This window comes from Rhinolophus sinicus, chromosome 3 (genome assembly GCF_057876585.1).
Source record: "Rhinolophus sinicus isolate RSI-liver-muscle chromosome 3, RSI-T2T, whole genome shotgun sequence".
In the NCBI taxonomy this organism is placed as follows: Eukaryota; Metazoa; Chordata; class Mammalia; order Chiroptera; family Rhinolophidae; genus Rhinolophus; species Rhinolophus sinicus.
In genome coordinates, this window is record NC_142503.1 from 151,209,815 (window position 1) to 151,232,651 (window position 22,837).

Below are 22,837 nucleotides of genomic sequence, written 5' to 3' on the forward strand. Positions count from 1 at the left end.
GAAAATTTAACCTTATTTGCCTTTCACTGAAAACTGTACTTTCCAACACCACCATAAGAAATTCTCTTTGATTATTAATGCTCAAGCCATTTTCAAGACTAAGGCTAAACCCTGCCCCCTTTTACTATGCTTCTTTCAGCAGGTTTTGTTCTCTGTATTATTATGATATAGTACACTGTCACCAAAACTAAACTTTAGATTTCCTTTGAGGCGGTAAGATACTCTGTATAAAAAACACTATTTATACTGGGGATGTTTTTCTACCCTTAGATTTAACCACTATATTGATTTCTATGGATCAATAGTATTTTGTCTCCATCTTGATTATAGTACTTCTATTATAATTCTTTTTTTGGCTTTCCTCAGTGGCACTGTAGTCAAGTTATAAAGGAGTGAAATTATAGGAGGGCAAAAATCAGTTAACAAATGATTGTAATTTGAAAAAATACATCAGATTCCAATTTTCCAGCCTTAGTGCTTTGAAAATGCAGTTGTATCATGTGGTAAAAATAACCGATTTCCAGAAAAGCACTCTACGTCTAAAGCAAACAAATAATAGAGGTATCAGAACCACCTTTGATGCAGATCAACAAAATAAATTATATTAGGATATGATTCTGTAAGTTTCTGGAAGGTCTTGTACCTTGTATACCTTTTTTATATAAAGAGGTACCTTTCGACAGATTAGAACAGTAAGAATAGAGAGTAAAAAGAAGTTGCCTTTTCCCGTATAATTGCTATTTTGGCTAAAGACAATATGCTCTGATTCTCAGAAGAGCAATAGATAGAGTGTATCCCTTAAATGAAAGTCACATTAAGACCAAAAGCCTCAACCAATGAAGTCTCTTGGTGACACAGGGAAGAAACCTGAGAGCGAAAGTCTTGCTTTGCAGTGTGTCAGTGGAACCGAGCAGTCCGGAGAGCACGTCCATCCTCATGAACAGCGGCCTATCGTGTCCAGATGGACTAGGTCTGTGGTAGGCCTGGGGTAGGGATTCCTAGAAATAAAACTGGACTTACTAGGGAATTCCTGATGTCTCTAAATGTTATTTTCCTTCACCTTTCTCTTAATAAAGATGGCTGAGTCTCACGTCCAAATTGTTTTTCAAGACAAGTTGCCAATAACATCAAATACCACTGAGTCAAATATCTTGTTTACTTCCACTCGTACTTTTTGAAACAGAAAAGCCCTTTTTTCAAATTATCTTAAAGCTGTCAGTATTTTTAAAAGGGGTGGGGCGACAAATAGAGCAAGTTAGTAAAGGAGAAAGGGCAGAAAGTCCATGTGCATCACACTGAGACATCCTCCACAGAAATTCTAGTGCTCAACAGTTTGAAAAACATTAGTTCCAGGCCCTGAGGTAGATAAATTTCTTCAATAAGTGAAAATACATAAAAATCCTCAAGAATTCCCAAGGAAGATAAAAGTGAAACTAACACGTAAGCAAAATGAGTAAGTTTATCCTGTAAGGAGACAAGTGGATCGTCATTGTGAGTCTTCTCCATATAAAGGACAGCCAAAGGGAAGAATCTGACACAATGGCATGATAACAGAACACATGATTACATGTATTATCCATGATTACAGAATAAGTCAATTTATCTATTGAAGAGGGGAGAAAAGGTTTCTGTAAATACTTTCTAACTTTATATATCTATTTAACTAAACAATTGGCAAGCAAAACTACTGTATACAAAACACTGAAAAAATAACAGGACTTAAGAATAGAGTGAGACTTCAATTATTCAGATATGCAAATCAAATGTCTAAAAATCATGAAGATCACCTAAATTTTCTAATTTCACAAATCAGAGAAGGCTGACTTGACCAAGGTCAGATGAATAAAAGCAGAGCTTGAATCTAAACCAAAATCTTCAATTAGCCCGCCAATGATATTTCTACCATACCAAACTAGTCCCCCATCCCATCCCCTTAGGGAGCTCCAGGACAGCAAAATACAGGACATCTTCCTATTGAAAGACAAAAACAAAAGACTGACTTAAAAAGCAGGATAATCAATAGTATTCTTGTATCTAAAAGCAGAATGTGCCAATGGAAAGGAATCTAAAATAAGCAATCAAAGAAGTAAAACTGGCAGTGCATCCAAAGAAAGTGATGAGAACCATGAACCTGATTGTATGCTATTCCTTCATTTCATAGATATTTACTGAGCATTTACTAGGGCAAGCACAGTCGTAAGCCAGGGGATACAAGCATGAACAACATAATTCACAGAAGACACTGTAGTTTATGCATGGTTAGTGAGCAGAGAGGAGGGGAGGAAGGATGGGAGGAAAAAAGGAAGTTGGTATTGTGAATAAATTGCTATGGTGAACAATAATGCAGGACAAAAGAACAGAGTGGTAGGAGGAAAGGATGCTAATTTACAAAGGGTGGTAGGCAAGATTTCTCTGAATAGATGACATTTGAGCAGAGACTTGAATGAAGTGAAGGAGCAAGAGTCAGGTGGCTATGGAGTGGAGGCTGGAAAGGATTTCAGGCAGAGGAACTACATACAAGTGCAAAGGCATGCATTGTGCAGTGAAGAAAATTCACTGGCGCTACAGCAGTTGGTATAAAGGAGGAGGAGAGCAGGACATAAGGTAGAAGAACAGAATCTAGCACAAAAGGACTCCAAAGCCTTTGTTGATTAGGCAGCTAGCAGCTTATTCTTTATGTGGAAAACTCTCTCTAAAACATCTCTATGATTATATTCCTTCAAACTACAATATTCCCTACTCACTTTTGGGGGGGGGGGATGAGGAATGGGAAGGGAACTTGCCCTTCTGCCATACATTCTCATTTCAGATCTCTCCTTTTGAAAGATAAAACCTATCATCTCTACCCAACGCAACTCAAGTATTCCACTCCCATTCCCATTTTCCCTGCCCCTGTTACTTTTCCACATCCAGGGAGACCTAAGGATGCAAACCCTTCCTTCACGGTCCACTTCCAGGCTCTGCCCACCCGATGTGGCCAATCAAGTAGCTCTGGTCTCCTTCCCTGTGGACAAGTGGGAACTGTGTTCACTTCTTATCCTCAATCTCCCTCCCACTTAAAACACAATTTCTGATGAAGCAGAGGTACTGCTACGCTGCTATAGCAAAGTGTTTGGTAGCTTTTATATTTGTCTTGCAATAATCTCAACTTCCAGAAGAAAAAGAATACAATTATGGGAACTTCTATTCTAGACTTAATACTGATAAACTATGAATAATTATGAATAGTAATGGTCAATGATGACATGAAAAGAACTTAGGGAGAAGACATCAGCCATCATTTTATAGTTTATTAAAACAAGAAAAGAAACAACAGCATAAAATAGCAAAGGTTTCAATAAAGCAGATTCTTAAATGTTCACAGAAAGCAGTGAGGTGATTTCCTATTCGGGGACTCTAAGCACATACAGGTGAAGCTGAATGACCATGTCTCAAAAACATCATCCAATACCAAATTGGACATAGAGACCTCTAAAATATCTCAAGATAAACTATGTGAAAGGCTCACTCAGTTTGACAGGTGAGAGTAAACTATCTGTGAAACTGAAACATAAAAAGATTTTGGGAATCATGTATATGGCCAGAACAACTTTAGCAAGGACAAATAAAATCTGTTAGCCAAGCTATATTCAAAAGATAGCTGGGTCCTTGCAATCACCACAGAATTAGTAGAGATGGTTTCTCAAAGATATTGGCCCAATACACTGTCATAACCAAAATGACAGTATATTCATATAGTGACAGTATATTCATGATATTCATATCATGAATCGTTAGAAATTCAAACAAAAACTGTTGTTCCTTTACCCTTGTCCCTGACTGTCGTGTGACCAAACCTGGACTACTCTGTGTAATTATATCCAGCAAAATCGAACAGAACTAGAGGAATTCAATGAAAGATAAGTAACTCGGACTAAGAATACTGCTACTGTTGCGCATGACCAGGGCAAGCAGCAGCAGCTGACCACTCCCCTCCTTGAAACTCATGTCCCCTTGCTTCTAGGATACCCTGCTCCCAGCCTTTCTTCTACTTTTCAGTGTTGGCATCACCCCCTCCACCTAACCCTTAAAGCATTGACATTTAGCAGGGTTCTCTCCTAGGCCCTCCTCATGACCTTCACATAACAGCTCTGAAATTGAACTTTGGATTTCTCCTCAAATTTCCAGTTGTTCCAGTATTCCCAACTCAGTAAATGGTCCCAGTAGCCCCCCAGTTGCTCAAACCAGAAAACAGTCATACTTGACTTCTTCTCTTTATACCTCCTACATATCAAACAAGTCCAATAAATTCTACCTTCAAAATATTTCTCAAACCGAAACATTTCTCAAACCACTCTCCTTCATCACCTCTAGTACCACCTTAACCCAGGCTACCACGTCCCGCGAGGACTAGCGCAACAGCTTCGTAGCTAGCCTCCGTACATTTAGTATTACCCCCTCTGAACTATTCCTCATTCTCAGCCAGGCTGGACTTTTGAAAGCTCATAGTTACTTATTAAAAACCTTCCATGGCTAAGTAAAAAACTGTCACCATGACTTACACAAACCTGCAAAGATCTGGCTCCTGCTTACATCTATCTAGAGCCTCATTTGAAACCTTTCTTCCTCACATTTTAAGCACCAGTCATACTGCAATTCCTTCAGTTCCATGAACATGCCACTTCTCATCTCAGTATCTTTGCACATGTTGTTTCCTCTGTCTAGAACACACTCCCTCTCCTTCTTTGCCTAACCAACTCCTTCTTCAGTCATCATTCCAGAATCAGTTTAAATGCCATTTCCTAAGAGTGACCTTCCCTGACCTCCAGACACGACGGCATCTCCCTGTGCTCCCACAGCTGTCTTCTAAACATTCCTTTCTTAATATTTATTGTAGCTGTCAATCCTAATCCAATACGTGTCTTTCTCATGTGTCCATAAACTCCACCAACAGCAAGAACCTGTCTTGTTCAGCTACTCTATTCCTAGGGACTACTAAAGTGCCTAGAATACATTAGATGCTTAATAAATATAAAACAATAAAAGGGTTGAAAGAAATTAAAATACGAAATTGGACTTGGTAAGTTATGGCATGTTAAAACTACAGAAACATCTCTTATAGCTCTAACAAACTTAAAACAAAAAGAAACGCACAATACATTTGTTCATTCCATAAAGAGATCAAAATTCCATTAATTGAATTTGTGGTGTAGGGTTTCTTAGAGAGAGAGAGAGAGAGAGAGAGAGAGAGAGAATACTGCTACATAACACAACAATTTGTCCCATACCATCGTATCTATGATTTTTGACATGCCAGATTTTGTGTTTGTATTTGATTTGTTGGTTCAGTATCATTCTCTCAGTACAAACTGTTCTGGAACCTAACTAGTGCAAAATAATTATAATTTAAGATTTCAGAGAGACACCCAAATTAACAACTTAATTTTATCCTCAAGCACAAATATCAAAAATATCTGTCAACCCAAAGAAGTAGAGAAAGGCTCCAATAAGTCAGAGAAGAGGTTTTGATACAACCAGTAAGGAATCTCAGTATTCAGAAGCTATTTCAAAAAGCAACTGTATGAAAGTATTTTTAAACATATTTATCAGTTTAAAAATATCACACTACTATACAAGAAGATTTAATTAATGCTTAATAAAACAATCCAAACAAGAATATTATAAACATTCAACAGTCATATAAAGGATTTACAGATATAATGAAATAGAATAAACATTTAAATAATCTTTAGTCATATAAAATACTTGCTATACTTTCTAAGAAACAGCGCAACAACTTACATGGTGCTTAATCACTTGAAAAACAAGGCTGGCTATATGAATCCTAATTAAACCTGAGCCAGAGTGCTCATCTCACAAAAGACCAGAGTGCACATGCAACATTTTAGTAAGCAATATAACTTTAAATTGAGAAAAATGATGGGTGAGCTTTTCTACTAGACATATACCTAACTTCTGACATTTACTCTCTAGGTCACCAACTCTGAAAACTCTGACATTAAATATGTTACCAGATACAGCATGTTTCAGATCAACTTTTAGAGGAATCAATGTATCTAAAGAATTAAAAATAGTTAGAAAAACACTTTTTACACTCTTACTTCCATTCCATTTGCAAAATGGGAGAGAAGAAGAAGCTTGGTTTAAGTTTTTTGTTTGTTTGTTTTTTAACTCATTCCATCTCTTCCACATAAAGGCTAGTTAATGCTTAGAAACATGTAAAATAAAAATATTTCATGTTCAAATCATATCTGACAATCTAAGCTAAGAGCAATCATCAGCTCTCAATTTATCTTCTTAAATACAAAATCAACATGAACACAACTCAGCTCTTGCTTTTTCTTATGATTAAGTAATTCAAGTAGCCAGCGTCCCTTCAGATTCTTGTAAAATCTATTTGTAGGCTTTTAATTTCTGTGTAAAGAGGAACAGAGCAAGAATAAAGAATATCACATCCTAGAAAACACATAGCTAAGACAAAGAGGAGTGTGAAATATACCTAAACTTATAATATATGCTAAAGGGCACATACCTGACATAAACGAGGTACTAAATAAATACCATTTTCCTTTAGGAATTTTTGCTCAAACTTGCTCAAATTTTGTTGGGAGAGATTTAAGTAGCAAGTCAGTAGTTTTCAAAACCCTGTTACACCACATCCATAACCACAGAGTTTTCACACAATTCAAATTTATTCTCTTGCTCTCCTTTACGAGCTGGCATCCATTTGTGCTCCCTGGACTTGTCCACCGCTTCTCAAAGCATGCTGCTTTGTCTACAGGGTTAAAAGTATCCTAGGTTTCTGCTACCCCACTCATGACACGACAAAGATAGAGACCAAGGCACGCCCAGACTAACCCAACTCATCAGGATCCATCAAAGGAAAATATTTATTTTTGTCATAAAAAAAAAATCTGTTTTTTACAGGTTATCTGGGCCACATTCTTGATATCTTCATATTTTAAGAGTAGGGAGAACTTGAGTTGCAAACCACAAAGAAAACTTCTAATCAAATGCCTATTTGTTTTTGAACAATTTGTACTAATAACGTATAGGAAGGGTATAGGAAGAATTATCTTGTCAAAATCAGAAAAAAGCAACTTGTAAGTTCTCCAAAACATTATACTGCACTTTCAGAAAAAACTGGTATCTTCTATACTATAATCAAATCACATATTTGAAGGAAACAATTTTTGCTGTATTGATTATATATCCAAATAATTAAAAAAAAAAAGAAAAAAGAGGCAGGAAAAATAATTTATCACTAACTAGACAGTGTTTTCATTTTTTTAAGTTTAGTTACTTGGGTGTTACTAATATATTGTGTAGACTTTTTAAAGCAGGAAGGGCCTAAACATTATCTTGCCCCAAATTCAAGGTTTTTTACTAATGAGGAATGAGGCTCATAAGAAATGTCTAGATAACTCATGTCAAATCAGAAGGGAACTCCATTCAGCCTCTGAAATGCCACAGTACTACTTTCACTATGCAGTTTATGACTTTTTTAATACCTAATTCTTCTTCCTATAAAATCACAACTTTTTAAATAAGTGGGTTCCCACTCAATTGCAAAGTTGGTAGATATGAGGCAGTCCAGTTAGCAAAATGGTGAGAAGACCAGAAAATAAAGAAAAGACGACTGCCCCAAAGTATATAATTTGGAAAACAAGATACGAAGAAGGGAAGGGTTTAAAATTGCACATACACACAAGAAAATAAAAAACCATAACTCAGTATAACAATATATGCATACTTCCTACCAAAAAGATAAACTGTATTATATCAGATATTCTTTCTACTTATTTTTTTTAAATACCACCGTGAAGTAGTATTTCAGAAAATGTACAGGTCTAGTAGGAAGAATAGTGGAATGATCCCTTATGCTTCTCTTCAATGACAGCTGCCAATAAAAGGCATAAATTAAAGTATATATATATGTGTATATATATATATACACATATATATACATACATACATATATATATATATATATATGTATGTATGTATGTATTAGAATCTAACACTGAGCTGTACTGAGAATCACTACTCTACAATCTTGCAGTGACGTTTTTCTCCCGTTATCCTAATAGACTTGGATAAATCCAAGGGATATTTATTTATGCTAAATTTTCATCTAAATCAATACAGGACCATGGTGATAGTCCATCCTGTTATATAGAACCAAGACTTCAGCAATATAAAATTTACATTTTATGAAAATCACGTAAGCACAATTCCTAATGAAACTGCAGTGCACTGGTATTATACAAGCCTCTATAACACATGACAGGTAAGCCAGGAATGGCATTTACAGAAGAATGAAAAAAGGGAATCACAATGGTCCCTGATACATCACACACTTTCACATGAACATGAGGAATGAGAAAGAACAAATTTTCCACAATTATTTTTAAAATCCTGCATCCACAATACAATAAATCTGCCTACTACTACTGATTAAAAACAACTGCTAAAGAGGACAAGATATTCCAGACTATACAATACTTAAGCTCAGAAATCTATTTTCTACTATTTTAGTGTACTTCATTATCCATCAAATTAAATATGCCACAAACAATTCTATGGTGAGGGCCAGACCTAAACAAAAGTATCATACTTCCCCTGTCAGCCCTTTATGCTTATAAATGTTGTACTTCCTTCATAATGCTTCGTTCATTCATTCATTCACTCATTCAATATAACTTAAATGACCACCATCAATGTAGAAAAGGTGAGTACAACTCAGGTTCACTGGCAACAGAGAACATACGCATGTAAACAAAGTTATAATAAAACTGATAAATGCTGTAATTGACATACTTATTGCTAACTGAGCTTAGAGCAGGGGTGTCAAAACTGTGGCCCGTGGGCCAACTGCAGTCTGCAATCCATTGTTAATTGGCCCGCAGCAAACTCCAAAAATATATTTAGTTTACTTAAATAAACCAGGTGAGGCAATACGTACTTCACATCGAGAGAGTGGCCTGGCTGTTTGTGTATTTTTACCGTATATGGCCCTTGGTGAAAAACGTTGAAAAAGTTTGGACACTCCTGGCTTAAAGGAAGAAGCAATGCTCTTGGGGCTTATTACTCAGGCATCTCATTTATCAGAATTCATCCAAGTGAAGTAATTTCCAAATCAGAAAATTAATTCTTAATTTCTCAGCAAAGCTAAGTATTTTTTTACCCTAGTATTATCAAAATATTTTTAATATTCGAATTAATATAATTGAAGTTTGTTTCAAAATACCTATCTTTCCTCAGCAACTGTAGCACTGGCTCACATGATACTTTTATTTTCAAACAACTTTAAACTATATTTCAAGAACAATAGGTTTTCATAGAATTCTTAAGAGTAGACTTCGGGCTGACAAGTCTCAACATCTCTTCACTTAACATTAACATCTGTAAACTTGGGATGTGCTGTACCCTTTCTTATTTTGGAAACTTGGAAGCCAGGTTGAAAAAAGTCTGTTCACTGCTTAGGCATAAAACAAGAATGACTTTATTACTCTCTCTTTCTCCCTCTCTCTCTTTCCCACCCCTACCCCCAAAGACTGTGCTGGTACCCAGAGATGCAAGTCATAACTGTCTAACCAAGCAGAACCCTTTTCAAGTATATTCCTCGTTGTAGTCTACGTGAACTGCACAGTATTTACTGTATTCTGTAATTTATTGAAGTATACCGATCTAATTCTAGGGAACTAAGCCCCCTATAGGATCAGGAGAAACAAACTCTACTTGATATTTTTTAAAAGATGAAACATAGATAAGTCTAGCCACACTATACAAGGTCAATACACATTTTATAGGCTGGGTTACAGCTAACTATAGTCCAAAGTCATCCCAAAACTATATTCGGAATAAGGTTTGGTCTTTCAATCAACACACTGCTGCTTTATCATAATCATTTTACTTCTCATTTGTGTTACAAATAGTTATTAACCAATAATTTGTACATAGGAACAAATCCTGTGTAGGAAGAGTTGCAGTGTACCAAAAATAACATTTTGTATATGGTAGAGGAAAAGGAGACACTTTAGCAGGAAATGTATTAATTATACTACCCAAGTCATTTCGTAGGCCTATTTAAAAAAAAAAGAGAAATAAACCTATCAGAACATCACATTTTTAACTAAGGTATATTAGAAGGTAGGTACAACGACCATGTTTTAGGGCACAAACTCTGAGGCACTGTGAATACACAAGTATAATAATTGAGACAACAAAATAAAATACCTGAATTTGTATCTATTCTAGAAAATGTAGTATACGAGTACATAATTAATTAAAAGTACCTAAGATGACCACTGATATAGAACATGAGATTTCCTGATTCCAGGTCCTTTGCTGAGAGCCTCAGTCAGAAGTTCTCCCTTCTTTGAATATCTACGGTATTTTATCTGTAAAGCACCATATCACATTTTCCTCTTATATAATGACTTGTGTACAGTTGCTGCTATTAGAGCTATATTTGATTTGTGTTTCTATCACCAGCAGCCTAAACTAGGTAACTTTTAACTAGCAGTCAACAAATATTTTTTGGATGACTAAACAACAGCATGCACTCACACTCTTTCTGTCTCATTCACTCACACACACAAGCAAAAAAACAAAAGGAAGTAGGGATTTGGTTTTGCCACATGTTCAATATGAATTATGTGATAGATCTCATAAAAACTTAATGTTGTAATAGGAATGTGGTACCCAAACCAAAGGCAGCTAGAATCTCAACTTTCCTTTTGGCTGTCACCCATATTTGGAATATAGTATTAAGTTTATTTTGAGAAGGTCACTAAAAGTTTAGGGAGGCTTAATGAATGCATGTTATTTCAGGGTACTAATAAAGAAGGGTAACTAAAAACTATCTGAAGTTCAGGGTCACAAAAATTTACATAAAACGCTGCCACTAAAATTTGTATCTAAAAAGCAAACAGACCCAGAAATGAATCTTTTTCCCTCCTTCAAATAAAAGTAGGGGATTTTATAACTTATGTACTTTTTTCTACAATGATCATTACTTTGTACTATGGGAAAAAATTTAAGTAATACATTTATTTCCATGTACAAAATACTTTGTTTCATAGCATTTATCTGATTTTTTTATCCATTAAAATCTTTCTTAAGCATCTGTACTACAAGTGCAAATAATGAACATACTAAATATGAAGAATAAAAACACAGTTATAGAAAAATAAACAAGAAATACCCACATGAAAAGGAAGAGAGAACAAATATAATGCCAATGACACAGATAATTAATTTAGAAGTTCAGAGGAAGATGTAGGTAAAGCTTCAAAAAAGTAGAACTTGAATTGTGCATTTAAAGATGAGAATTTATTTAAGATAAATGACAAAGAGAACAAACTGTACATGTTTTAATCAGCAATCAGAAGATCATTCTGGGTGAAACAGACACTTAATGTTGGGAAGTGGAGTGAAGTTAAGTTTAGAATAGACTAGAATTAATTTACAGAGAATCTTGAATGCCAAGTTAAGAAATCTGGCTAACAATCGTTAATTGAAGACTTCAGAATAATAAGCTGACATAAAAAGGAAGAATTTAAGGAAGCGTCATCTTGTAGTAGTAGTAGTACACAGGATAGCTTTAATGATAAATGGCGTGGAAGCTGGGAAACCTATTAGGAGGTGAATAATAAATAAGGATTACACCAGTAGAAAAAGTACAAAAAGAACAGATTTACTAATTACAGCACGCAAGTCAGAAAGTCTGACAAAGAACACTCAAAGATTTTGTATCTAAGTACCCCTAACAGACAGAAAAAAATACATGGGGATTTTGTTTTTGTTTTTAGGAGGGCGCAGCTCACAGTGGCCCATGTGGGGATTGAACGGGCAACCTTGGTGTTATCAGCACCACACTCTAACCAGCTGAGCTAACCGGCCACCCCTCTATGGGGTTTTGAGTCATGTAAGTCTGGGACAAATTTCTGCTATATGACATTAAAGATGTTAACTTCTTTGAGCCTTAGTTTCCTCAGATATAAAAAAGATATTTACCTTGTTTGAGCGTTTAAAGGATTAAATAAGAAAATGCATAGGAAGCATCTATGCACCTGGAACACATCAGGCACTAAATAATCGTGATTTTTACCTTTCTCCTCTGGCTCCCTGTTCGTTATCCCTTAACAATTCTGTCTGAGAATTGAGCAGTACAGTAGGTAATCTATCTACAAGTTGTCATTGTAGAGCTGATAAAACTGAGTTAATGAGATATTAAATGACTTATTCAATGGCATACAACCAGCTATCTTCACTGTTGGTACCAGAAGACAGATATATTGCCCATAAAACACATAAAAAGTAGTGGAAAACTATGAACATAAAATCGTCTTTAAAGACATATCCTCTAATAACACAACAGAGAATCTGATTCATAAATTTAAAAATATTTAAATGACACTGTTTCCTTAACAATATAAAAAAGGCAATCCATTTGAAAAGAAAACATTTTTTAATGCATATGCCAAATCAGTGTAGGCTGAATTTCCAAATGGAGACCTTTCCATTAGAGAAGAAAAATTAAGAGTACAAATTTCTTATTTTAACTTAGATTGAATAGAGGGGAACTTCAAACATAGTCTGCAATAATTTACTCACCTTCCATGGGCATGAAAATCTAGACGTAAAAACTGGTCCTCATGTGAGACTGCTCTTTTGGCACGCTGGTGTTTTTGGTGTAATGAATCCACATCATAAGATAATCCTTCATAATGTCTAATGTATTTAGTTAAAGGATTTCCATACTGACCTATGAAAAATAAACAGTTTGAATTAGTATCATCTTGAAGGCCCATTTTAGTTCTAATATTATTCCATGATTATTCAAATATCTATGAATATGTGTGCAATAGTTTTCTCACTAATCCTAATATTTTATTTTCACATACATTCTTTAAAAGAAACTTACTGTAATGGGAATTTCAATCATACACAATAGTCTGGATGTTAGCCATAGGTTTGTTTTAGATGGTTTTTATCAGGCTGAGGATCTTCTCTCCTATTCATATTTTGCAGATAAAAACTATCAGGAACAACTGTTGACTTTTGTTACCTGCTCTTTCTGTATCTATTAAGATTATATTGTCTTTTTTCTTTTTAGTTTATTAATATGGAAAATTAAACTGATTTTTTCTTTTTCTTTTCTTTTTTTTTTTTTTTTAACTTTTATTAGCATTTACTTCATGCTGAATTCTGAATTTACTCCCGGGCCATAAGTTTTTGTTTCTTCAGTTTATTCTGGGAGATCTTTTTCTTCTGTGCAACCTCCTTTTCTGGTTTAGGAACAATCTGCTCTCTCTCAGTAAGGATCCCGTCAGTGTGGCAGGGAGAGCTCATATAGGTTAATTCACCCACGAGCTCTGTAAGTTCTGCGCCACATCTTGGAAGCTTTGTTCACCTGGATGTGTTCAGTGATCAGAGTCTATATCTAAACCCTGAAGTTCAGCATTACTCTCTGCATTTTAAGCACGTGCAGTAAAAATTCTGCACTCTTTTTGGGCCACCAACCCTGCGTCCAGCCCGACTGTTTGGCCTGGGCACACCTACCAACTCCACCATTGTAACGACTGAATGGTACACACGGCTTCTGTAACATGACATCCTTTAGATACTTGGTGGATTTTCAGATTATGTATGCCCTCCATGGCCTGGGCAGTTTCACGAGTGTTCTTAAAATGAACACGTAGATTTGAACCTCTTGATTTACATATTTTGTGGGGTTCCCTGGCTCAAACGAATAATGAACCATTTTCAGAGGTCACCTCAGGCGCTTACGGGAAGAGGTAAACTGATTTTCTAATGTTAAACCAATCTTTCATTACTGAAATAAATCCCACTTGGTAATAGTGTATTATCTTTGACAATATTATTGGATTCAATTTGCTGTAATTTTGTTTAGAATTCTAATCTATGTTCATGAGAGACATTGGTCTGTAGTTTTCTTTTCTTGTACTTACTGTCTTTGTCAAGTTTTGATATCAGGGTAAAAAATAAGTAGAGAATACTGCCTCTTCCTCAATTTTCTGGACAAATTTATATAGAATTGGTATTATTTCCTCCTTAAATGTTTGGTAGAATTCACCAGTGAAGTCATCTTGGCCTGGATTTTCTTTGTGAAAAAGTTTTTAACTATTAGGTTGGTGCAAAAGTAATTACAGTTTTTGCAATGATTTTTAACCTTTTAAACCGCAATTACTTTTGCACCTACCTAACACAATTTCTCTCTATAGATAGATAGAGATAGAGACACATATATAAGACTATAGATATATAGGTATATAGATACAGAGGGTGCCAAAAATATGTATATACATTTTAAGAAATGAAAACTGTATTAAAATTGTGATACTCAATATGTACTGATAACAAAAGATGAATACAAGTCACGTTTGACTTCTGCAATTACAAGAGGTGCTCAAAGTGGTTACCATCAGCACTCAGACACTTCTGATTACCGCAAACTACTGCTTGAGCAACGCTGACCAAAGTATCCACTTGTGTACATTTTTTTGATTATTTTGGCACCCTCAGTATGTATGCTATACATATATATGTGTGTATATAGATATACACACATACACATGTATATATGCACGTATGTATATATGTATGTGTCTGTGTAACTACAATTTCAAATTCAATATAGATAAAAGAGCTATTCAGGTTATCTGGTTTCTTCTTAAGCGCTTTGGTTAAGACTTTGTCCATTTTACACAAGTTGTTGGAGTTATGGAGATAAAGCTATTCAGAATATTCCCTTATTTTTTTTTATATCTTTTGAATCTACAGTAATATTACCTCCCTCATTCCTGATACTGGTAATCTACATCTTCTTTCGTTCCTGATGAGAAAATAACTAGAGATCTATTGACTTTATTGCTCTTCTCATAAGACCAACTGTGACTTCTTTTGATTTTTCATTATTTTTCTTTTTCTATTTTGTTGATTTTCACTTTTTTCTTCATTATTTCTTTTTTTCTGCTTACTTTGAGTTTAACTGCTCTTCTTTTCTCAGCTTCATACACTGAGGCCATTGATTCAAGGCCTTTCTTCTTTTCTATTCCAGGTTTTTAGTGCTATAAATGTCCCCTTTTAATATTGCTTTAGCAGCATCCCACAGATTCTATTATGTTACCATTTCACTCTGTTCAATATATTTTATTTCCCTTTTGATTTCTTCTGGTCCTTGTGCTATTTAGAAGTCTATTATTTAGTTTCCAAATACTAAGGACTTTTCCATTATCTTTCTATTATTGATACTAAGTGAATTCCACTATAGTCAGAGAATATACTTTGTATGACATCAATCCTTTTAAACACATTAAGACTTTAGTTATTACATGCATAAATGTTAATGATTATTACGACTTTTGGATTCACTCCTTTATCATTATCAAATGATCTTTATTCTTTGTAATATTCTATGTTCTAAAATCTACTTTGAAAAAAATAATAATTTATGCTCACTGTAGAAAAATTAGAAAATGCACACAAAAAAAGGATGTAAAAAATATTTACCTATTATCTCATCCCTAAGAGAGAACCACTATTACCCTTTTGGTGTATTTCATTTTATTCCTATATATATTTAAACCATTTACTTTGAATCATGCTGTATGCCATTTTTAATCCTGTTTTCCACTTATGTTTCTGCATTTGCCCATGTGTTATTCTTCATAGCATTATTTAAAGCTGTGTATTAGTCCAGTGTATGACCACAGAAATTTTAGTACAAAAATAAAGGCGTTTCTAAAACAACAACAAAAAAATCTACTTTGTCTGATATTAATACAGTCAGTCCATTTTTGTTTTTTAAACTAGCATGGTCGCTTTTTCCATCATTTTAGTTTTAACCTATTTGTGTTTCAACTCTTTGGTTATTTTAATGGCTGTTTTAGGGCTTACAGTATATACCTTTAACTTACACCAACCTACTTCAAGTGGTACACTTCAGGTATAAGAAGAATGTGATATTAGTAAACTTCCATTTCTCTCCTCCTGGCCTTTAAGCTATTGCCATCATATATTTTACTTACATACGCATATATCTTATAAACTCCACAATACATTGTTACTGCTTTGGTTTAAACTGACAATTATCTTTTAAAGAGATATAAATAACAAGAAAAAAAAATCTTCTCTACTTATCATTTCTGGGGCTATTCATTCCTTTGTGTGGATTCATATGTCCATCTGGTTTCCTTCTCCTCCTACCTGAATGACCTCCTCTAACATTTCTTCTGCTGATGAAGAACCCTTCCAGCTTTTGTATGTCTGAAAGTCTCTATTTTGTCTTCATTTTTTAAAGCTATTTTCACTGGGCATAGAATTCCAGGCTGACGGGTATTTTTTTTTTCTTTAAATACTTTTAAAATGTTGCTCAACCATCTTTTCATTTGTATTCCTTCCGACAAATCTGTCATCCTTATCTTTAGTCCTCTGAATATAACATGTCTTTTCCTTCCCTAGTAGCTTTGAAGATTTTCCTCTTTATTATTGGCTGTGAGCAATTTGATTATGACATGGTTTGATTTCTTCATATTTCTTGAAATTTAGTTTCAGTGACCTTCTTGGATCTGTGAATTTAGTTTTCAACCATTATTTCTTCAAAAATTTTTTTTTATTCTCTCCATCCCACACCCAAGGATTCCAATTACAAATTCATTAGGTCACTCAAACTTTTCCCAAAGTCCACTGATGGTCTTTTCATAGTTACTACAAATTCTCTTTGTTTTCATTTTGAAGTTTCTATTTCTATGTCGTCTAGTTCACTAACCCTTTGCAATGTCTGTTGTTAATGACATCCAGTGTACTTTCCATTGAACATATTGTAGTTTCCATCTCTAGAAATTAGATTTGTATGTTTCGTATCTTCTATGTCTCTATTTAACTTTTTAAACATAAGGAATATAGTTATAGAAATTCTTTTAATGTTCTTGTCTGCTAATTCTAATACCTGTGTCAGTTCTGGATTGGTTCAAATTGATTGCTTATTCTTTTCATTATGGATTGTGTTTTCCTGCATGCCTCATAATCTTTCACTGAACGGTGAAAGACCGCCAGACATTGTGAATTTCACCTGGTTAGGTTCTGGACGTTTTTTGTATTCTTGCAATATTCTCAGACTTTGTTACCAGCAAAGTAAAATTACCTGGAAACAGTCTGATCCTTTTGAGTCTTGCATTTATGAGTGGTCAGTGTATTCCCCACTACTGAGGCAACACCTATCTGAGTACTTCACCCATTGCTCCACAAATTATGAGTCTTTTCCAGTCTGGCCAGTGAGAACAGGCACTATAGTTTCCTGTATCGTGTGAGCAAGAGGCACTGTTTCTTTCCCTGGCCTCAGGCAGTTTCCTCATATGTACACATTGATTAATATTCTGCCAAACACTCCAGGCAAACCTTCAGCAGATCTTAGGAATTCTCTCTATGCAGCACTCCTCAATGATATTCTGTCTGCTAATTCAAGCTGCTTTGGCTCTACTCTATTCCATCTCCTCAACTTAGCCAGTTTGTTGCCCTTTACCTAGGTTCCTTCTCATAGCACTGCAGATGGAAATTCTCCCCAGGCAGAAAGCTGGAGCAATCACAGGCCTCACCTCATCTGTTCCCTCTCTCTCAGGGATCTCTGCCCTTCCGGCTCCCAGTGACCACTGTCTTAAAAACCACTGTTTCTCAGATTTTTCCCCTATTCTTCTTGGGTTTTTTTTGTTTTTTTTTCAGGCAGGAGGGTAAATCTGGTCTTATTTCCTCCAGTTTCATCATGAGCAGAAGTTGAAAACAGTGATTCCTTAACAAATCAAGTAAAATTTTTTTCCTAAAGGAAACTGCCCTCTTCTATAACACACATAAAACACCAAATTAAAAAAGAACAAAAAACTATGGTTTGCCTAAGGTGCTACATAAAGTCTAGGTGATCCATCACTAAATTTTCTGTTTATGCAGTCAATGGCTAGTCCCTCTATGGTTAGTGACACAAACTCTTGCAACAAATCATGTGGGTTTAAGTTCTTGAGACTGACTGCACAAGTAATTATACTTAACACTACTGACCCTGTACACTTATAAAAGGTTATGGTAGTAAATTTTACGGCAGGTTAAGGTAGTAAATTATTACTAGCATAAAAAAATTATCTGGGTTTGAATCCCATTACCTTCATTTATTAGCTTGTTTCCCTGATCAAATGGCAAATTCAGCTTCAGTTCCCCATACTTAAAATGCAGATAAGCAGAATACCTCTCTCTTTAGGCTGTTACAGGGATTAAATGATTTACACTATGTGTGGCAACAGCAAAGTGCTCGCCACACATCACAGTATGGCAGCAGCATCATCATCAGCATCTCTTCCCTCTCCCCCTCCTCCTTTTCCTTCTTGCCTTTGAGACCTATATACACAAACTGAGGCCATAAATTCAGGATTAAAGACAGACCTAGGTTTGAAGTCTGACATTTCCTAGCCATAACCACGAGCTGGGTAATTATTTAACCTTTTAAAAAAAAATCTCAGGGTTTTTTTCAATCTGTAAAATAGAGACAACAATGGCTACATTAAATACAGGTAAAATGCTTAGCACAAAGGCTGGCAGGAAAGGACCACTCCAATTAATCTATTGTTGAGTCATTCACCACTCTTGAATGTACTGCTGCTGTCATGAAAGGTGACAAAACCAGAACCCAAAACTATCTTTGCTGCTACCAAAGAAACATGATGAGGCCGGGGTGGAACAGATAATAAAGCCCACTGGTACAGAGCTTTTAAAAATTAAGACTAAATAATGGAATTCTATATTATACTAATGCATTTTCCATATTCTTTAAAAATATTTTTAAGTTGACACTTCAGTTTTAAAAAATACCCCACACAAGAGAGAATATCAAGAAGGAATGAAGAGCAAATGTAGGATTTCCATTTGGTCTTCATTTTGAATTGGATTACTGAACTGGATTTTTTTTAAGTGGACTGAACAACTACAGCATAAACTTGCCTTTGCAAAGTTACTGCACTCCTTTTTCAGAACCAAGAAGTCAACTTTGTAAGGCACAGTTCAGATAAAGTATTTGCCACTTCTGATAACTTAAAACAATAACTACTGCTGTTCCAGTGAAGCGCATGTGATAAAAGCTCAATTATTTTCACGGGCGGAACACAACTGGGAGAGTTATTACACAAAGTCATCCGTTCTCAGTCCCACACACAAAGGAATTTTATAAAGCCAGGTAATGTTTACTTTTACTGGCAAAGAACCTGAGTAATGACTTTCTGAATCTTTATAATTGAGATAGAAGATGATTCACTGGGTTTAACTGGGAAAGTTAAAAATGCTACCCAGGGACATATAGTTATCAATTTATCATTATCATCTTCTATGTGAGACCTATGTTGCTGTGTTAACTATGCCTAATTATCAGTGTTTATGACATGATCTCAGTAATGCATAAAATAAAATAAAAATCACTGAAGTTAAGATAATGTATTGAAACTGTACTGCATAACTTCTCTTCCCCGATATTTAATGAAATGAAGGGGGAACCATGAAAACAAAACAAATAAACAAAAATCTATAAAAAAGTAGCTCGCTCTTCCATGTTAAAAAACAACAACAAAAAAATCTCAAGAACTAAAACCAAATAAGAAAAGGATATAACCAGTATGTGGCAGGCTCATGAGTGACAGTTCAATTCCTAACTCTGTGTTCGATGACATTATATTGGCAGTTTAAAATCAGCATGGGGGAGTATTTACACCAGTGAAATCAGAAAAGGCTACAAATCAGAGGATTTTTTTCTTGTTTTCAAGACAGCCAGTGCACTAATACAACACTGGGTATAACCTAATGGTATAATCTTTCAAACAGGCAGCCAAGGAAAGAAACAAGAGTACTCTAACGAGAATGCGAGAAAGCATAGCACACTGGACTCCTTGATGCTGCCCCTAACCCTCAGAAATCATACAATTCACTTTTTAAATCTCAAAAGAGAACAGAGCCCTGGAATTCTCAAAAGGTTGTATAGGATTATAGTCCCATGACTACAAAATAATCAGTCCCTCAAACTATATGTTGTAGGGAAAATAAATACACTGGTCTGAGAGATAAGGAAAAAAGATGTTACCTACATCACAGCAAAAAGAACAGGACAGAGAAGAACCATATAACCATGTACAAAACATTATCCAAACACACTAGGGCACGAAACATTTTTAAAAAGCAAAACGGAAAAGAACACAATTGAGAAGAAAACAAAAACCATTTGGAAACAATCCTGGACAAACAGGAATAAGTCTTAGGTAACATTAATTCTTGTTAATTTTCTTCATTATATCACCATTGTGGTCATATAGGAGAGCAATCAGAATTTTTGGAGATATATTTTGAAGTATTTAGGGTTAAAGTGACATGCATAATTTTCATTGATGTGATTCCTGGCAGGAGAAAAAAGAAAAAGAGTACTAATGCTTAAGTCATTTTGCACTCTAGGTATAATGAAGTAAAAAGGACTGAGTTTAACCTACCATCATAAAAACTAAGAAAACTGGACAAAATACATGGAGGATAAAGAAATGAGGTGAAATCTACAAATGGCCAATTTACTACCTATTAGCAGTTTCCAGGCCAATGTGCAAGGTAAAGGAACCCAAATAAAGCCTGGTAGTGTTGCTGAATTGAGACATCTGAGTTCAGGGAGGCCTGACATTTAGAATTTGTGGGTCAGAGTGCCAAAGAAGTTGAACAGAGAGGTAATTCTAAGACCTAAAGAGGGGTCCCGTAAGTGTTTGATAAGTACTAATCTGACCATGTTGACAGAATAAACTAGCCCAGGCCAGAAAAATAAACCACACACACACACACACACACACACACACACACACACACACACACACGTAACCAGAACAATCTTCAAAGCTTATACAGGGCTGGGAAATGTTTGTATTCCCACCACCCAGAGTTGAAAGACCTTTAATACACGGAGCACGGGGTATAGCCCTCAGGAAAAGAGCAACTTATTCATGGGATAAAATTAGCCACAGATTAAATAAAGGCTGTTCTGGACCTATCCCAGCAAAGCTTAAAGGCAATCTTCCAAAGAATTCGATTGATTCCAAGTAGTTTAATTGTACACCAAAAAAAATCTGACAATGTTTAAAGGAGAGATAAAATCAAACACACAAAATATGTAAAAATCAGAATGATCTGCATCCAATCAAAAATTGTCATGCATATAAAAAAATCAGAAAAGTATAAATACATTTTTCTTCCATAACTGGGGGAAAAAATCAGACATTAGAAACAAATTATAGAGATGATGGAATTAGCATACAAAAAGGTTAAAACAGCTATTATAAATATGATCCATATGTTAAGAAGTATACAGGAAAAAAACCACAATGGGGGGAGGAAAGTGAAAGATGTAACTATAAATTTATAGATCCAAGAAACTCAACAAAACCACACAGAAATAAATCATAGGCTAATAGCTGAAAACTAGGAACCAAAAACTTGAATATCAGCTGTCAGCAGGTTAGGACCAAAGGAACTAAAGAAAAAGAAACATTATACACAGAGGAACAAAGGTATAAATGACAGCATAACTTTATATAAGTCAGAAGATAATGCAACGTTTAAATTATGACAAGAAAAAAATATACGCAACCTAAGATTCTATACCCAGTAAAAAATATCTTTCACAAATGAAGGTGAAGGAGAAAAAAGATGAAATGAGCCTTTTCAGACATCGAATCTAAAAATTCATTGCTAGTAGACCTGCATTACAAAAAATCTTAAAGGAAATTATTCTGACAGAAGGAATGAAACCATATGGAAATCTGTACTGACACAAAGAATAGTGCCAGAAATGATGAATATATGAAAAATAAAAAAGATTTCTTCTCTCATTTTGTAATCTCTTTAAAAGTTAAACGACTGTATTTTTAAAAAATGTACTGTGGCTTTTATGACCCATATGGAATTAAAATAAATGACAATAAGAGCACAATGGAGGACAGGAGAAATGGAAGTACACTTACTCTCTAAATGATGTGGTATAATATTTGAACGTATACGATAAGTTACATATGTATATTGTACACCCCAGGAACAACCTCTAAAAAAATCACAAATAGGTATATAACATAAGCCAGAAGCAAAAATAAAATAGAATCATTTTTTAAAGTAAATTAATCCTAATGAATGCAGAAAAAGAGGGGTAAAAAAAAAACACGAACTATGAACAGATGGAACAAAAAAACAAACAGTTTTAAGATGGTAGTCTTAAACTCAACCATATCAATAATAATTACATTAAAAGTAAATGAACTTAAACACAACAATTAAATGTCAGAAAGTCATCTTATTTTAAAGAAAGGGAAATGTAAATACATACTGTATAAAAGTTTAAACACAAAAATAAAGATGAGTTAAAGTAAAAAGGAAGGGAAAAGTTAAACCATCCAAATAATGATGCAATGACTATCATATTATCAGACAAAGAAAACTTCCAAAAAAAAATTATGCGGGATAAAGGACATTTCATAATTCATCAAAAGGACATAATCGTAAATGTGTATCACATAACAAAATTTCAAAGTACATGAAGAAACAGTTGACAGAACCGAAAGTAGACAAATACATAATTATAGTTGGAAATCGTAAGTCCTCACTAAACATACAGACAAAAAAATAAGGGTACAGAAAACTTGAACACTACCAAACAACTTGACCCAAATAATATTTAACAAAACATTCTACCCAGCAACAGAATACATGTTCTTTTCAAGGACACATGAATATTCACCAGGATAACAGAGCTTAATTC

The 22,837-nt window shown here is 34.7% G+C and overlaps 1 protein-coding gene across 2 annotated transcripts in view; it reads right to left on the bottom strand.

The window, feature by feature from the left end:
* The window catches only part of ADAM10 (ADAM metallopeptidase domain 10), a 119,900-nt gene that overhangs the window by 68,337 nt on the left and 28,726 nt on the right, over window positions 1-22,837 (bottom strand). For both annotated transcript variants that reach the window (XM_019732236.3, XM_019732235.3), the window contains exon 2: window positions 12,622-12,772. In XM_019732236.3, coding sequence (XP_019587795.3) covers window positions 12,622-12,772 — 151 coding nt within the window. The remainder of the gene's footprint in view (window positions 1-12,621; window positions 12,773-22,837) is intronic.